Source organism: Carassius auratus, unplaced genomic scaffold (assembly GCF_003368295.1).
Source record: "Carassius auratus strain Wakin unplaced genomic scaffold, ASM336829v1 scaf_tig00214600, whole genome shotgun sequence".
Classification (NCBI taxonomy): Eukaryota; Metazoa; Chordata; class Actinopteri; order Cypriniformes; family Cyprinidae; genus Carassius; species Carassius auratus.
In genome coordinates this window covers 1-17,830 of record NW_020527734.1, presented here as the reverse complement: position 1 = coordinate 17,830, position 17,830 = coordinate 1, and the positions used below count along the sequence as shown (strand labels likewise).

Sequence of the window (17,830 nt, the reverse complement as noted above, 5' to 3'; positions counted from 1 at the left end):
ATCCAACAAACAAGGTCAAGAACAGGCAAAGAACATACACGAGGCAATCAATGTGGCAATGAGAAAACGCTTGGTAGAGACAGGGGTTAGCTGGCAATACTTCGCAATCTGTTGTACAACTGAGCTGGATTTAAACAGGAAGCTACAGGAAGTGGAGGAAGAAGAAGAGCACAGTCAGTAATGAGGAGATGGCGCCCTCTGGTGGCTGGATGAATGGATGGTTGATGTTACAGATTCCTCCCCCCTAGGAACACCTCCAGGTGTTCTTCGTGGACGTCCCCTTGGTCGAGGTGCTGGACGATCCGGATGTGCATGATGGAAATCCCGGGTCAATGATGGGTCTAATATGTCCTTGGCGGCCACCCAAGATCTTTCTTCTGGGCCGTAGCCCTCCCAGTCCACTAGGTATTGTAGTCTGCCCCCCCCGACGTCTGGAATCTATGATATCCTTGACCAGGTAAGCCAGAGCTCCATCAACATCCAGTGGTGGGGGGGGCTCCCTCTCCTCGGAGGCAGGACCGGAAGCAGGATGAGCGGGTTTTAACAGAGATACATGAAATGAAGGAGAAATGCGATAATGAGCTGGGAGCTCTATCCTGTATGTTACTGGATTAATTTGCTTTATTATCCGAAATGGGCCTACATACCGTGGACTGAGCTTTTTGCAGGGTAGCCGTAACCGTAGATCTCGAGTCGATAACCATACCCTCTGACCCGGCTGATAGTTTGGGTGGGGACTTCTCCTACGATCTGCTTGGGTTTTCTGGGCTCTGATTGCCCTCTGTAGCCTCACATGAGCGCTGTCCCAGACTCTTTCGCTTCTTCTGACCCAGTCATCCACTGCCGGAACTTCTGAAGGTTCACCCGACCAAGGGAACATGGGGGGTTGATATCCTAAAACACACTTGAAGGGGGTGAGTCCTGTAGATGAGTGAGTAAGGGAGTTTCTTGCATATTCTGCCCAGGGTAGGAATTCATTCCAACGTTCCTGTTCTTGACTACAGTAGGATCTAAGATATCGCCCAATTTCTTGGTTTACTCTCTCCACCTGTCCATTTGCTTGAGGGTGATAACCTGATGTTAAACTGACATTAATGTCTAATTGTTTGCAGAAGGCTTGCCATACTCGGGACGTGAATTGTGGGCCTCTGTCAGAAACAATATCCTCTGGTATGCCATAAATTCGAAAAACATGTTGAAATAAAGCTTGTGCTGTCTCCATAGCTGTGGGTAATGCTTTTAGTGGAACCAGACGACAGGACTTAGAAAATCTATCAACAATTACCAGTATGGTGGTGCAGCCGTTAGAGCTGGGTAGATCTGTGACGAAATCCACTGCCAGATGAGACCAGGGCCGCCGAGGGATAGGCAAGGGTTCCAAGAGACCAGCTGGAAGTTTTCGTGGTGTTTTTGACTGTGCACACATGCTCCAAGATTTGACATACAAAGAGACATCCTTTGTTAAATTAGGCCACCAAAATGAATTGCGTACCAGTTCCTCTGTCCGCTGAATGCCAGGATGTCCGGAGCTCAGAGATGTATGGACCCATTGCATGATGCGCTGCCGAAGAGATCCTGGAACGTATTGGCGGTTAGGGGGGCAACCTGATGGTGTGGGTTCTGTTAGTTGTTTTCTTTGAATTTCCTCCATTATATCCCAACGAATAGGTGCCAAAATGACTGATGGGGGTAGAATTGGTCCTTGGCAGCAAGAAGTTTCCTCTGACTCATATATTCGTGACAACGCGTCGGCTTTGCCATTCTTGCTTCCTGGGCGATATGTTACTGTGAAATGAAATCTTGTGAAGAATAATGACCACCGAGCCTGCCTCGGGTTCAGACGTTTAGCACTCTTGATATACTCCAAATTTTTGTGATCTGTAATCACCTGAAATGGATGATGTGCTCCCTCCAACCAGTGTCTCCACTCAGACAGTGCTTCCTTGATGGAAAGTAGTTCCTTGTTTCCTACATCATAGTTTTTCTCTGCTGTGGTTAGTTTTCTGGAAAAGAAAGCACATGGAAAAACTTTACCAGGGTTTCCTTGTCTCTGGGATAGAACTGCTCCGATGCCGACGTCAGAAGCATCTACTTCCACTATGAATGGTAGGTCAGGGTTTGGGTGTTTCAGAATTGGAGCAGTGGTAAAGCTTGTCTTCAGGGTATCAAATGCGGTCTGGGCAAGCGTTGTCCATGATAGTTTCCTTGGTTTCCCCTTAAGCAAAGCAGTGAGTGGTGCTGCAATGGTACTGTAGTCTCTGATGAATCTCCTGTAAAAGTTAGCAAATCCTAAGAATCTCTGTATTTCCTTTACCGTAGAGGGACGTGGCCACTCTGTAACTGCCTCAACCTTCCTTGCGTCCATCTCCACTCCATGATGACTGATCTTGTAGCCTAAAAAAGTGGTATGTGAGACATGAAATTCACATTTTTCAGTCTTAACATATACGTGGTTTGCCAGTAATCGAGACAGAACATCTTTCACATGTTGGATATGTTGCTCACGTGTCTTCGAATATATTAGAATGTCATCAATGTAGGCGATAATGTGGTCATTTAGAATGTCCCGAAAGATCTCATTGATAAATGATTGAAACACAGATGGTGAATTGGATAGGCCGTACGGCATTACCAAGTATTCATAGTGCCCCCTGGTGGTGATAAATGCTGTCTTCCATTCATCACCTTCTCTGATCCTGATTAAATTATAGGCACTTCGTAGATCAAGCTTAGCAAAAATCTTGGCTTCACGTAATTGTTCTAAGGCTGAGGGAACTAATGGGAGTGGGTACCTGTTCTTGGTAGTGATGGAGTTTAGACCACGATAATCGATACAGGGGCGTAGGCCACCATCCTTTTTTTCCACAAAAAAAAATCCAGATGCTGCTGGTGATGTGGATGGGCGGATAAAGCCTGACTCCAGAGCTTCTTCAATGTATTGTTCCATGGCCTGCGTTTCTGGTATAGTTAATGGATATACCTTGCTTTTAGGAGGTGCTGTGTTAGGTAATAGGTCTATGGCACAGTCCCAATGGCGGTGTGGAGGTAACGTAGCAGCTTTGGCTTTGCTGAAGACTTCCTGGAATTCAATGTACTCTGGGGGAATCTTAACTGCTTCGTTAGTTATTGGACTTTCAACACTTGTGGTTAGACATGGAAGTGGTATATGACCTTGTAGACAATGACTGTGGCAATACGGTGACCATTTGGTAAGTTCTCTGGAACCCCAAGAAATCTGTGGGTCGTGAATGGTTAGCCAGGGATTTCCTAGTATTATTGGATGCTGGGGTGTAGTTGTAACATAAAATGAGAGGGTTTCAGAGTGGAACACACCAATCTTGACTGTAATAGGGATGGTTTGATGAGTGATACCTTTGCCAATGGGTTGAGTGTTGATGGCGGTGATGTGAATCGGTGGTATGCAAGGGATCACAGGGATGTTGAGTTTAGCCACCAATTCATGGTGAATTAGGTTCAGTGCCGATCCTGAGTCAATTAATGCTGAAACACATTGTACGTAACTTGCATAAGTGATGGTCATAACGAGAGTCAAGCACTTGGTGAATAGATTACCTGAATGTATACTCACTTTAGATGGTGTGGGCTTGTTGGGGCAGTGACGGCATTGATGACCTGGTTGCCCACAGTAAAAACATAGTCTCTGTACACGCCGTCGTTCACGTTCCTCCATTGAGATTTTGGTAAGGCCGATTTGCATGGGTTCAACAGGTTCCAGGCCACTAGCAGTTGTGGCAGACATTGAAGTTGTTAGGGGACAGGTGGGATGGTTACGTATCAGATTATCAATACGGATCGTGGTGGTTATAAGTTGCTGTAAGTCCATATCCATGTCCTTACAAGCAATCTCTGATTGTAATTTGGGGTGAAGACCTCGCTTAAAGATTGGTTTAAGCGCGGTCTCATTCCAGCCACTTTGCTCTGCTATGGTGCGAAAATCTACTGCGTATTCTGCAGCAGTACGATTTCCTTGACACAAATCCAACAACTGCATAGATACATCTCTCCCTCCAGCTGGATACTGAAAAACCTCAGTAATCTGCTTCGAAAAATAATCGAATGAGGTCCGTATCATATCATCTTGATCCCACACAGCAGATGCCCATTCGAGAGCTTTGCCAGTAAACAGTGACATCATAAATGAACATTTAGTGGTATCACGTAGAAAGGCCTCAGGCTGGTTCTCAAAATAAATGGAACATTGACGAAGAAACCCCTTGCACCTTTCCGCTGTGCCATCAAATTTATCTGGTAAAGAAAATCTTACCGCCTCAGGTCGAGTCGCTGGGAGAGATTGTATGTAGCGGGTGAGATGTTCATTAGCGGCTCGCAGAGATGAAAGTTGAGCTTGGAACTCCGTAATCCTCTCATTTTGATAAGCAAAGGCGGCCTGAAGTTGTGAAATCTCCGCTGGATTCTGGTCAGGCGAAGTATTCTGTAAGGATGACTGACTCGGTTGAGTATTTGAATCCATTTGCGGAGATGTTTATTGTGGAGAAAACCACACACAAGGATAAGGCAGATAATCGTGGTCAAATAACAAGCAAGGTCAATATCACAGCAAGCAGTCCGTACAGCAAACAAATCCAAATCGTAATCCAACAAACAAGGTCAAGAACAGGCAAAGAACATACACGAGGCAATCAATGTGGCAATGAGAAAACGCTTGGTAGAGACAGGGGTTAGCTGGCAATACTTCGCAATCTGTTGTACAACTGAGCTGGATTTAAACAGGAAGCTACAGGAAGTGGAGGAAGAAGAAGAGCACAGTCAGTAATGAGGAGATGGCGCCCTCTGGCGGCTGGATGAATGGATGGTTGATGTTACAATAATTGTAGTGGCTTTTTTTACACTAATGTACTGTAAGAGGATATCAAAGTTTTTGGTGACTTAAATTTTCACTACAACTATTGCTATTATTAACATTGTTGTTGTTATTTTTATTAAACACAATATCACACACTAACACACACATACACACACATACAGTATGTGACCCATGCTGGCAAAATGAGTGTGAATGGGAAATTAAATTTAATCTAACAATAAAAGAAAAAATCGCTGCTCTTGATTGAACTGCTTTTGTAGTTTTATTATTCAATTTATTAGTAATTAACTTTCTGAAGTTTTATAATTTGTTTTTCTTGCTTGAATGCTTTTTATTTAGATATAAAATAAAAAGTAATGCATTTGTTTCTCTTATATTTTTTCTATTGTCGTTGTTTTTTTGGATCTACTCTTTTTTTAATAATATTAATTTAATATATTTAATATTTAATATTTATAATAAAATATAAAATGGCTATACTGTGATTTTTAATATAGTAATTAATATTAAGAAAGAAAGTGGAGACAAAGATGCAATGTTGCTAGGTGACTTTGCTTTATAACTTTCTGAAAACTTTAACTTGATTTTTCTCATTTCATCAAGTTATTTAGCTGACTTCGTCGACATCAGACAGGTGTAGCTCAGTCAATTTTATTTAAAGGCAAGAGCCAAAATGGAAGTGGGTGATGAAAAATTATCTCCAATTCATCTTTAGCCTTGATTGATAAAATTCTACAATATTTAGCTGATCTCTAGGAGCTCATGAGCATGAATATTAAACTTGACATAGCATATGTTTCTCTTACTCTACAATTACTCCAAGGCATTCAGTAGGAGGGGTTAAGGCTGATGAGGATGGATAATTAAAGAAAGAGAAGCACACCCTTAATCATGCTGACATTGATCATACATTGAGTTGTAGTCCACAGCATAACTGCTTGTCACAAGATTGGATTGTATCCCATCTCCTGCTAGCAGATTTATTAGGTAAACATTCATATTCCTGAAAAAGTATCAAACTTAACAGTTCTAAATGGTACAACTCAAAATCAAAGATGTTTTCATGTGATATTCAAATAGATTAATGGTTTTGCATTAGGTAAATCTGCAGCTTTAATGAAACAGCTTCATAATTTCAGGCAGTTTACACCAATATACAATACTGTTACTTTATCCTAAAATATAATTTGGTTGCTAATCAATGGTGATGGTGCTGCTTCTGCTGGCTTATTTTGATGAGAAAGAAGATGTGATTTTCCATTATGTGGAGGACACTTGTCTGGCTGGCGAAGTGGACATGGACCGAGTTTCCTTGACTCCCACAATTGTTGTGTGTGTTAAGCTAACCCTACTCACTCACCTGCGTTTAAGATGAACGGCAGAGACACAGATGGGTGTATGAACATGATGATTTCTGGGATAGAAATAATGTAAATCTGTCCCAGATTTCTTTATTTCTATCCCAGAATTCATAATGTTCATGCGGCAGCTGTCTGTCTCAGCCATTCACATCAAACGCCCCCACTCACACACTTTTTTCTCTCTCCCTGTCTATCTCACACACCTGCCTTCCAAACACATGCTCTCTCATTCACACGCTGACATGCACCTCAATCTCTCATTTTTTGTTTTTGTGTGGATTTGTCACTCACATGTACACACACACACACACACACACACACACCTGTTTTTACACTTGACACTTGAGTTAGTGACAGACATGTTAAATGTTAACATTGTTGTTGGATTCTGTGTTTTATTTTATTTTTTTAGGACAGTCATGTTATTCCTCCAGAAGGATGATGCTGAGTGTAGATCAAGTCATTGTGAACGAGAACATCTCTTCCTTCATCACTTCCTTCTGCATGATGTTTGCCAGCTACTATTGCTTTAACATCAATTATCCACCTACACTTGCATCAACCCTGGAATTTCTACAGAGGTACGTTTTTTTTTTTTTTGTGTGCAAAAAATAATATTTATTTAAGTGGTCATTTGGCTTAGGCTTTAATTCAAAGTAACTTGCACATACAAATACCTTCAGGGCCTTGCCATGTCTAATTACAAGCACAGACTGTGTTAAGAAGAATTTGACATGCAAGTACATAAAAGCGAATCAAAGAAGAAACATTTATTAATCCCCTTAGAAAATGGTGAGACGTGAGTGAAGATTTGGGAAAAGAAACGAGATTCCATGCTGGGATGAGTCATGATTTTTAAAATATTCAATAGTTTATTTAATTATAAAATATCAAATAGGTTGTGTGATTATTCTCTAAAATAAAATCTCCATGTTTTCGGTGCTGATGTGGTGGTGACGCGTTCATGTAACCGGAGGGTGACTGCCAATAACGCACATAACTATCACAAAGAACCAGCGAAAGTATGCTAATTATGAATGTGTCAAATATCAATGAGACATTTTAATGGAATAACTAATGGAATAATATTGTTAAATTCGCTGATAATCGGGTGACCAGATCGCAAACCATAATTCAAAGCTGGCAAAGCTCAAATTTATTGGATCACGCACGACACGCTCATTCTTCTTGAGTCGTGACGTTATAACATTTCGTCTATTTTTGGTCAACGAAAATGAAGAGGCATTTTAGCATAGTTTTTATTTTTGTAAACCACTATTTAGTCTCGTTTTTATTTGTCAACAATAGGGGTGTCACGATTCTCCAAATCCTCGATTCGATTACATTTTAATTTCTAAGGTCACAATTCGATTCTCGATTTTTATATAACTATATATTTTTTAAAGCACAGGTTGCTATGCCATTTTAAGACTAGACTAGAGCTTGGCGGTATGACCCAAAACTCTGTTTCATGGTTCTGTTTCACAATAACAATATATTTCACAATATAGTTATGTTATGGAGAAATCGACAGAAAAGGCTTTATGTATAATCTAATTAAAATAAGCCCTGATGTTATGTTAAATAAACAGCCAGATGTAAATTTATCTGAGCAAACTCGTCAGTGCATAGATATCACGGAATCCCAATGTTGAATTCACATGTTTAAAATGTTACATTTACTCAACAAACTTGTTCACTTCAGTGTAACAATGATGTTAATATTACTGAAATCCAATGTTAAATATACATGTTTAAAATGTAAAAGTCGCATGTAGTATGTTTACGGTTTGATGTCATTTTTACAGTGTATCACACTTGTAATTATGCTGACTTTTGGAAACTATATAAATTATATAGATCTATACATTTTCTGTCACATACCTTGAAAAATATGATAGTTCTAAATTTTCAGTGACAGAACCCACTATAAATGCGTATGAGAACTAGTCTAGTCTAGAGCATCACGTGATGTATGCGCACACTCTGTGTTTTGTTGGACGTTGGAAGGTGATGGGAAAGGGCAGCTATCGGTGGCACCAATCTGCAATCTTTTTTTGGTGCTACAGCTGGTGCAGTATTTTTATTTTATTTTTTCACTTATTAAAAAAATGTGAATTTACATTCTGCATTAAATTATCAAAGGCCTTACTATAAAAATACAACAAAACATTTTCTTAGAACCTTTGACAAAATTATTACAAAATGCATTATGAAGAAGAACTGCACCTGCTATGTAGCTGCATTATAGCTAACTTTAACATCAAGCTACATAAGACTATTTATGAAATTATTAGTACACTTTTACTCAAAACTCACTTTAAACCCTGACTGAGTGTTTGTAATAACCTCCTTTTGCGATCACTTGTGGAATTTGTCCGTTTACGGTTGTAAAAATATGAATAATGAATAAAATTTATAGCCTTTAAAATCGCTGCACAAGTTAGCATTTCAGATGTACATTTTTAATATCGTTATAAAAACGCCCCAAATCTCAAGAATATCACATACCAACCATTAACTAACGTAATCATGTGTTTATTATTTGGATATATCATGGGTACAGAGGTTTCTCTGTGTGGTTGTGGTCAGATATCAACACGGAAGTGTACAGGAAATGCATCATGGGTAGGACGGGCGGGATATGACGCACCGTTATGATGGACAAGACACGGGCGAATCCGGTCTCTGTCAGCGCGCACACGGAAGACTATACACACAGAGACAGGGCTGGGAGCGGATCATTATCATCAGATCGCGTAAATCAGTGGAAAATGAATAGAAATTATGACAGTGAATCTATGAGAACACAAACCACTGAAGACGTGACTGAATATGAATGCTTGGGGAACTATTTTAAAAACGACTCCTATTTTGTACTCTTGACATAAATTACTAAATAACGGTCACTGTTTTATCAAAACATTGGTCAAATATTGAAGCTACAGTCTTTAAACTTTCAACTGATGCGCAGTTTCTCCAGGTCAAGTAAGAGAGTGATGTTTAACGTGCTGTGAAAGTAAAACAATAATCTGGGGCCGGTGACGATCCTTGACAGCAAAGGGGTTAAAGATATTTTGGATGAAAACCGGGAGGCCTGTGACCATCCCCAAGTAAAACACTCGTCGGTCAAGGTCCAGAAAAGTATGAAAAGCACCGTCAGAATTACCCATCTGCCATCAGTGGATGAACCGTAACGTTAGGAAGCGATGAGAACACTTTGTACACAAATGAAACAAAGACTTTATTCAACAGATGGTCTCCTCTGTCTCTCCCCACATCACCCTAGCGCCATTTTGAAAAACACCTGCTGAACGCAAACGGCATATGCTAGTGGATGCCACGGTTCTCTTTCAAATCAAGGCGTAAATTTATGTAGAAAACACAAGCTTGTGGCGCGGCTGACACAGAAGAACGTACACAGTCTGACTACTCCAAGGATGCTTTTCTGGACCTTGACAGTGCATTTTACTTGGCAGTCTGTGGGCCAATCACAAGCCTCCTGGTTTTCCTCCAAAATAAGTTGTGTTCCAAAGATGAACGAAGCTCTTATGGGTTGGGAACGACTTGGGGGCAAGTGATGACGATTTTCAATTTGGGGTGGAGTATCCCTTTAATATTGAAACTGTGCTAGAAACAAACCGCCCAAGATGTTGCACAAGCCAACAGTTTTCAAAAGAGGTCATTCACTGAGAGTCCAAACATTAGTTCTATTTGAGTGTCATTTCGGCAATTATTTTTCAGAATTATAATTGACCTGCTACTGCACAAAAACCCCCTTACGTCAGTACAGGTTCTGCAAGTTTGGCTCCCCAAATACTAAATTGAACTTAAGAGATGCCTGCCATTTTCCTAACACAATGGAAAACCTATAAATAACCCATCTGAAGGTGGAAAATGTTGTGCCAGTGTTGATACTGGGAGTGCGCTTTTATTGTACATGGATGTAAAAGCATTAGAGATGTCAACAAGGAGCATTAGGAAACAAATTTAACTGAGCAAACCTATTTGGGGATGCAAGGAGAAAATTAAACTGCTCATTTGAAGTTACCAACACGAAGAAATCAAGTTCACTGCATAAGAGGCACGCAAAATCTGCAGTGCTTCAAGGAAGTGGACGTTCACGCAGAACTCTTGGCACAAGTGCCAATTAACAGCAGTCCCTTTACAGCATCATGGGCAATGTATTCCACCTTTACAGTACTCATCAAAAGGGAGCTCACAGCAGGTCCCTTTAAAAGGGTTATTAACTTCCCTAACGCGAAAAGGGAGCCTTTCCTTCTGGCAAGAGAATAGGTACAGTAGGACTACCCGCTTCCTCGCTCAAATCAATTGGTTAAACTAGACAAGAAAAACCGAAGCAAGAATAAGTTTGCTCCCCCACATTTATTGAAGACCAGCCAAAGTCTTCTTGTGCTCTTGAACCACTACAGGACCGAGCGAGGCCTTCCCTTCCCACTGAAGGCCTAGAAAAAGCAGACACCAGAGTTAAGTGCTTGAAGGGTCAAAAACCAAGCTTAAAAGCACCTTCCTACCTCCAAAAGGAGAAGCAGCAGTTCCACCATCAGGACCACATGTGGAGTCACAGCAACCACAAACCTGGTGGTTCCCATCAGCAGCAAGCCACCTGCAATACGAAAAATCAGACATGGCACCTTTAATGTATTCGTAAGTGGCATGAACATACCCATTGGCAAAGGAACAGGATTTGTGGAGCGCGTCACTAGGTGCAGAAGCAAGAGTGGCCTTCAGAACACACGTCATGTAGATCTGCAAGAGACACCACGGGTAAGGGGTCACAAACCAAAGCAAATGGGAGAGGTCGTTCTCCCAAACACTCATAATACATACAGAAGGACTGGATCCCCCCTGGAACATGAAGGCCTCCAGCTGGAACCGGATTTTGTCCTCCTGGGATCGAGGCATGAAGTGCGAGCTGGAAGCTGTGACCTTGGCATCCACAAGACATCTAAAAAAAAAGGAGTGAAAAGTAGTTGTCGGGGACAAAGTGGTTACAAGGAGCAAACGCGAGAACAAGTCAACTCTGCAGCATCTGGTGACATGAACACACCCATGATTCTCAATGAACAAATATCTCGGAAGGGCGTTCACATCAGGTACTTGGGTGGCCACACAGCTGTCCACAAACACACGCAGAGGGACGTGGTTGTATACCTTCACAGATGCCTCAACATTAATAACGTCACCCAGGAAGTAAGAGTTTGAAGGCCTCTCAAAGGACCAGTCATCTGCAAGAGGGAAGAACTGCTTAGGCACAGCCTCGTTCAGAAGGCAGGAGGTCTAGAGAAACTGCACAAACCCATCATGAGCTTCAGGGAGAACAGCAAGACTTCTTCACCAGCCTCCGTTGAGGCATAAGGGACCCAAGTTGGCTTCAAGGCATTACCGCTGACATTTTGAAACCTGCCGTTCAAGTTACCAATTAAACGGGCTTCCAGTTCCACCACCGCAAGCAATGCCACGAGTCACAAAAGGTCACTTACCTTTGATAATGGCATTGAACACCAATAACTGCACCACCTGCACGGGTAATCGGAGTGCCAGCAAACGCCTCAGGAGTGTAGGTAAGGGCAAAGGTGTAGACAAGCTCATCCTTGGTCATCTATAGGAGACGGACGTTGTTACCTAGAGGATTCTCCCCAAACCCCCCCCCATTCCTAAAGGCATCTTAGCAAGTCATGCCATAACACTTGGTTACCCGAGTAAGCGGTTATTAAGAGTTTTTCCCCAGATATAGATTCAGGGAACCGTCGATACCAAAACAAGGGCCCATTTTTAGTAGGGTTCAATAAATCTAGGAACACTTAACCGCTCTTACCATCAACACACTATTGCAGTCCTGCAGTTCATTGTCAAAGAAGAGCACCTTGGAGCCTGGGACCAAACCGACAACAGGACATCCTCCCAAAGTCAGACCAGATGGCTGGATCAGTTCACCATTGCTAAACAAGTCCTGCTGTACCTCCACATGAACCCGGTTCTCACCACATTGAATAGCTACACTACTGGGAGTCACAGGTTGCCTCAAATGGAAGTCCACCGCCATCTCACTCGGCACTTCTGGAACAGTGGGAAACCTCCAGTCCAAAGGCTTCACTGGACCCTGCAACACCTGCTTCTCCTGAAGACCAAGAGGCTCTTGTGCAAATCCTCTGTAGTCAAGACTCTGAGACAGAGAAGCCTTCTGCAAAGTGTTTCCGAGCACTTGAGAAGAAACAGGCACTCTGGAAGCTGGATATGATTGATGCTTCTTGCTTTTTGGACTTTGACTGGATCTCAAACTTCCAAAAGCATTCTTCAGATCAAACACCACAAGCACAACCAGCACTAACACATATTGCAAAAGACCCATCCTGACAAACGTTAACACAATACCCACCAGTCCTCGTCTTTGCCATTAAGTACAGCTTTGAATTTAAGCGGCTCCTCCCCTTTCAGCTTGATTGATTACCTTTGATTCAACAAATTAACAAATGAGAACGTTCTGGAATGTCACTAGCCAATGGAAGGATTGATAAGGATCTGAGATTTTCATCTACACTTATTCACAATTTTACAATTAAAGTTTGACTGTGTGTCTATGATAGACAATGAATGTCATTAAAAAAGCCCCTGATATGACTCAAATAATATAGAATATTCATAAAAATCTATCTCTCTTTTAAATGGTTTTTAGTTTATCATTGGAAAAGATTTGGAAAAATGTAGAATTACATCACTTGCTCCCCAATGAATCCTCTGCAGTGAATGGGTGGCATCAGAACGAAAGTCCAAAGAGCTGATATAAATATCAATATAATCCACAAGTAATTCACATCAATTACTGTCTTTTGAAGTGAAAGGCTTTGTGTTTATAAGAAACAAATCCATCGTTAAGAAATTCAAACTATTGTTTCCGGCCAAAATATGAGTTCATAATCCCAGTTAAAGGTGCCATAGAATGCATTGATACAATATTTTAAATGATATCTACATAAAAAGGTACGTGGCTTGGGTATGGGCAAAAATTCTCCAGAATGGTTTTACATGTCCATTTACAACCCTGGGATTTGTCCACTCAGTTGTTAATGAAGAGGGAGGGACTATCGTTAATTAGCTGAAATCTGTAGAATAGAAAAAGACCAAAGGGCAATGTCTCCTCTTTGTGTTTAGCTGTTGGACAATGGCTGGAAGTTGGTGTTTGGTTCAGATTTCGTTGGTCTGTGCTTTCTGTCATGCTGTTCCACAGTGGAGTAAGTTGCTTCAGGATGCTCAAGCTCTGATGATGCAGCAGACTGACCAGCAGTTTCAGCTCCAGCAGACTGACCAGCAGTTTCAGCTCCAGAAGCCAGTTCAACAGCTAACTAACCAACAGTTTCAGCTCCAGAAGCCAGTTCAACAGCTAACTAACCAACAGTTTCCGCTTCAGAAGCCTGTTCAACAGCTAACTAACCAGCAGTTTCCGCTTCGGAAGCCAGTTCAACAGCTAACTAAGCCGCAGTTTCCGCTTCAGAAGCCTGTTCAACCGCTAACTAACCAGCAGTTTCCGCTTCGGAAGCCAGTTCAACAGCTAACTAAGCCGCAGTTTCCGCTTCAGAAGCCTGTTCAACAGCTAACTAACCAGCAGTTTCCGATTCAGAAACCAGTTCAACACCTACCTAACCCGCAATTTCCACTTCAGAAGCCTGTTCAACAGTTAACTAAGCCGCAGTTTCCGATTCAGAAGCCAGTTAAACAGCAGTTTCAGAAGCCAGTAGTGCAGGCAGAGCCCTTTGATAAATGTGTAGCTGTAGCTGATTCTGAGCAGATCCAATGTGGTCTACCTGGGATCAGTGGTGCTGAGTGTGAAGCTATCAACTGCTGCTTTAACGGACAGCAGTGTTTCTATGGAAGGGCGGGTAAGTGTTCCCAATCTTATTCCGTTCGTGTCAAACTGATTCTCTGAATTTAACCTGCTCTTGTACCTTGTTCTAGTGACCGTCCAGTGTATTAGAGATGGTCAGTTTGTGGTAGTGGTGTCTAGAGATGTTACTCTGCCTCGACTGAGTCTGGATACGGTTCATCTACTGGGTGGAAATGACCCACCTTGTGCTCCTGTGGGGTCTACACCTTCCTTTGCTATATACCAGTTCCCTGTGACCGCATGTGGCACGAGCGTGATGGTGAGCAGCTGCTACTGGTTTTATTCTGCATTTGCTTGTGATGGACTGGATGCTGACACTGTTCCTATTCACAGGAGGACAGCGGATATGTGGTGTATGAAAACCGAATGACCTCCTCGTATGAAGTGGGGATTGGACCATATGGTTCTATCACAAGGGACAGTCATTTTGAGTAGGTGATCCATGTCTTGGTGTGACCATTAATCCCTGATAAATGCTACAAGCTCGCTGTGTGTCGTCCAGGTTTCTCTTCCAGTGTAGATATTCAGGAACTTCAGTGGAAGCTCTGGTTGTGGAGGTCAACTCTGTTCCTCCACCTCCACCAGTAGCTGCTCCTGGACCTCTCAGGGTGGAGCTCAGACTGGCCAATGGCCAATGCGTCACCAAAGGCTGTGCTGAAGGTAAGGTCTTGTCCTGTGTCTGCCTAAAGCCTTTCAAACTGGAGTCTGGTTAAACCCCAGTGTTGTTCCTCAGGGGATGAGGCCTACACGTCCTATTACAGTGACGCTGATTATCCCATCACAAAAGTCCTGCGAGAGCCTGTGTATGTTGAGGTGCACATTATGGAGAGGACCGACCCCAACATTGTCCTGACGCTGGGACGTTGTTGGACGACTTCAACCCCCAGTCCACTCAGTCTCCCCCAGTGGGACCTTCTGATCAACGGGTGAGTGTACAGCCAATCTTTATCCAGTTAGTCTGCTGGGAGACCCTTTCTAACTTTTTTTTTCTCTTGTTTTCAGATGCCCTTACCAGGACGACCGCTATCTGACCACACTGGTTCCAGTGACTGGATCGTCTGGTCTTCAGTTCCCAACCCACTACAAGCGCTTTGTTGTGAAGATGTTCACATTTGTAGATCCAGCCTCACTGGCTGCTCTGCAGGAAACCGTATGCCCCCCTTTACTTGAACATCTGTATATTTACTACTTGTGGATTCGATGACTTGAGCCTCTTTCTTCCCTGTCAGATCTTCATCCACTGCACTACAGAGGTGTGCCATCCATCATCTGGCTCTTGTGAGCAAAGCTGCACCAGGAAACGTGAGTTCTTGCTCTTGACAAGAGGAACTGGGCATTTTAGAAGTGCATTCTCACTTTGAACATCTCTCTTTCAGGAAGAGACACTCGTATCAAGGCTGTCTCTGGGGAGCAGACTGTGGTTTCTAGTGGAGAAGTTACTCTGGTCATGTAAATCTAGTGTTTTTAATAAACTTTTCAGAACCCTTAGGTGTCTTTTTGTCTATTGGTATTGTTTTGGTTCGGCAGAATGCGGGATTACATGCCTCTTCCCAGTGTTTTTATTCTTTCCCCTCTCACTATTAAACCAAGGTTCCACAACCTTTTGTAAGTTTGTGCTTTCCTTAATCCTTCCTCCAGTTGCTAACCTGGGGCGGCACAAGGCTCCCCTTATTATTATTTATTTTATTTTTTTTTAACTTGTCTTCCAAACAGTAGTTTGGTTCCCGACATTCAGAATATATAAAGTTATGTGGATTACTTGCGGCTTTTGTTTTAAATACAACTCAAATCGCTGAGCTCAAGTTTTAAGTGGAAATCAATTCTCGACTGTCTTGAAGCAAACACGAAACGGTGTCAATTGTCCGCAACTCAAAGTAGTGATATTAAAGGGATACTTCACCCCAAAATTGTGTCACTAATCACTTACCTACCCCCGTGTTGTTCCAAACCTGTAAAAACTTCATTCGTCTTCGGAACACAATTTAACCCCTTACTTGTCACCACTCATTTTCAGCATGGAGACACAAATGACATAACCAAAATTAAAAGGTTGCTGCTTAGGAGTCTTTCTTACTAGATACATAATGTTCACAAAGCTGACACTTCAAAGTTTACTGTTCAGGAATCAGAATTACTCAGACCGTTATAATCGAGATAAGCTCAAACATGTCAATAAAAATATTAAAAACCTATTGAAGTGTATTAAATGATGTAGGATATGATTTTAGATACATAATGAAGCTAAAGCCACAAGTCTACTAATACTTTATTTCAGAATATGATCTCACAAAGTGTGAATTTTATGAAACCTTTTCTAAGACCATGTCATGTGTGTTTTTAGAGAAGGCTCATAAAAGGCTAACAAAATTGATTTATGACTCCTGATTATCTCTTGTTTGGACCGGCAAAACTGCCCCATTCATGATTCTATTGTTCTTCCGAAACGAGCCTTTCACACATCGGCCAGGTATGACACAAAATCCTCATTCTTCATTTATCATCATTCTTTTGTTTTTATTTCGCTACTTTTAGCCTTTGTTCTGGTATTTCAAGGTTTACCAAGCCACATCGCTTCACTTCCAGTATACATTTACCCCACTGTTATCAAAGCCTTACTATAAAAATACAACAAAACATTTTCTTACAACCTTTGACAAAACTATTACAAAATGCATTATGAAGAAGAACTGCACCTGCTATGTAGCTGCATTAGACCTAACGTTAGCATCAAGCTACATAAGACTATTTATGAAATTATTAGTACACTTTTACTCAAAACTCACTTTAAACCCTGACTGAGGTTTGTAATAACCTCCTTTTGCGATCACATGTGGAATTTGCTATTTATAGCCTTTTACATCGCTGCACAAGTTAGCATTTCAGATGTACATTTTTAATATCGTTATAAAAACGCCCCAAATCTCAAGAAAATCGCATACCAACCATTAACTAACGTAATCGTGTGTTTATTATTTGGATATTTCATGGGTACAGAGGTTTCTCTGTGTTGTTGTGGTCAGATATCAACACGGAAGTGTACAGGAAATGCATCATGGGTAGGACGGGGCGGCATATGATGCACCGTTATGATGGACAAGACACGGGCGAATCCGGTCTCTGTCAGTGCACACACGGAAGACTATACACACAGAGACAGGGCTGGGAAGCGGATCATTACCATCAGATCGCGTAAACCAGTGGAAAATGAATAGAAATTATGATTCTGTCTGAAGAAATATAAAGTAAACATCAGTAAATATATCTCTGTGTATATGCAACTTTTGCCTATAAACCCTATTTGACGCTTTTCAGTGAATCTATGACAACACAAACCACTGCAGACGTGACTGAATATGAATGCTTGGTGAATTTCTATTCTAAAAATGGCTCCTATTTTGGTTACTCCTGACATAAATTACTAAATAACGGTCACTGTTTTATCAAAACAATTGGTCAAATATTGAAGCTACAGTCTTTAAACTTTCAACTGATGCGCAGTTTCTCCAGGTCAAGTAAGAGAGTGATGTTTAACGTGCTGTGAAAGTAAAACAATAATCTGGGGCCGGTGACGATCCTTGACAGCAAAGGGGTTAAAGATATTTTGGATGAAAACCGGGAGGCCTGTGACCATCCCCAAGTAAAACACTCGTCGGTCAAGGTCCAGAAAAGTATGAAAAGCACCGTCAGAATTACCCATCTGCCATCAGTGGATGAAACCGT

At 41.7% G+C, this 17,830-nt stretch overlaps 2 protein-coding genes across 2 annotated transcripts; one reads left to right on the top strand and one right to left on the bottom strand.

The window, feature by feature from the left end:
- Window positions 1-10,574: 10,574 nt before the first annotated feature.
- On the bottom strand, window positions 10,575-12,617 carry LOC113092474 (zona pellucida sperm-binding protein 3-like). Its single transcript, XM_026258078.1, has 8 exons — window positions 12,047-12,617; window positions 11,712-11,830; window positions 11,528-11,631; window positions 11,279-11,456; window positions 11,059-11,176; window positions 10,895-10,977; window positions 10,743-10,834; window positions 10,575-10,673 (listed from the first exon to the last, which is right to left on the bottom strand). Exons 1-8 carry the CDS (start codon window positions 12,578-12,580, stop codon window positions 10,594-10,596), a joined length of 1,308 nt encoding a protein of 435 aa, XP_026113863.1. The 5' UTR covers window positions 12,581-12,617; the 3' UTR covers window positions 10,575-10,593.
- A 752-nt stretch (window positions 12,618-13,369) lies between these two features.
- Window positions 13,370-15,709, top strand: LOC113092473 (zona pellucida sperm-binding protein 4-like). Its single transcript, XM_026258076.1, has 8 exons — window positions 13,370-14,105; window positions 14,182-14,369; window positions 14,444-14,541; window positions 14,613-14,770; window positions 14,844-15,036; window positions 15,113-15,260; window positions 15,340-15,412; window positions 15,487-15,709. The coding sequence occupies exons 1-8, from the start codon at window positions 13,391-13,393 to the stop codon at window positions 15,561-15,563; spliced, it is 1,650 nt and encodes a 549-aa protein (XP_026113861.1). The 5' UTR covers window positions 13,370-13,390; the 3' UTR covers window positions 15,564-15,709.
- Window positions 15,710-17,830: the final 2,121 nt, after the last annotated feature.

What these genes read in the sequence shown, in the direction of transcription:
- LOC113092474 (XM_026258078.1), bottom strand. Translation starts at nt 12,580, where the DNA reads ATGGGTCTTTTGCAATATGTGTTAGTGCTGGTTGTGCTTGTGGTGTTT. An exon ending in AGGGGGGATCCAGTCCTTCT is followed by an intron (nt 10,978 to 11,058) that starts GTATGTATTATG and finishes TGTCTCTTGCAG; the next exon opens with ATCTACATGACGTGTGTTCT. An exon ending in TGCTGCTTCTCCTTTTGGAG is followed by an intron (nt 10,674 to 10,742) that starts GTAGGAAGGTGC and finishes TGCTTTTTCTAG; the next exon opens with GCCTTCAGTGGGAAGGGAAG.
- LOC113092473 (XM_026258076.1), top strand. Translation starts at nt 13,391, where the DNA reads ATGGCTGGAAGTTGGTGTTTGGTTCAGATTTCGTTGGTCTGTGCTTTC. An exon ending in CATGTGGCACGAGCGTGATG is followed by an intron (nt 14,370 to 14,443) that starts GTGAGCAGCTGC and finishes TCCTATTCACAG; the next exon opens with GAGGACAGCGGATATGTGGT. An exon ending in TGGCTGCTCTGCAGGAAACC is followed by an intron (nt 15,261 to 15,339) that starts GTATGCCCCCCT and finishes CTTCCCTGTCAG; the next exon opens with ATCTTCATCCACTGCACTAC.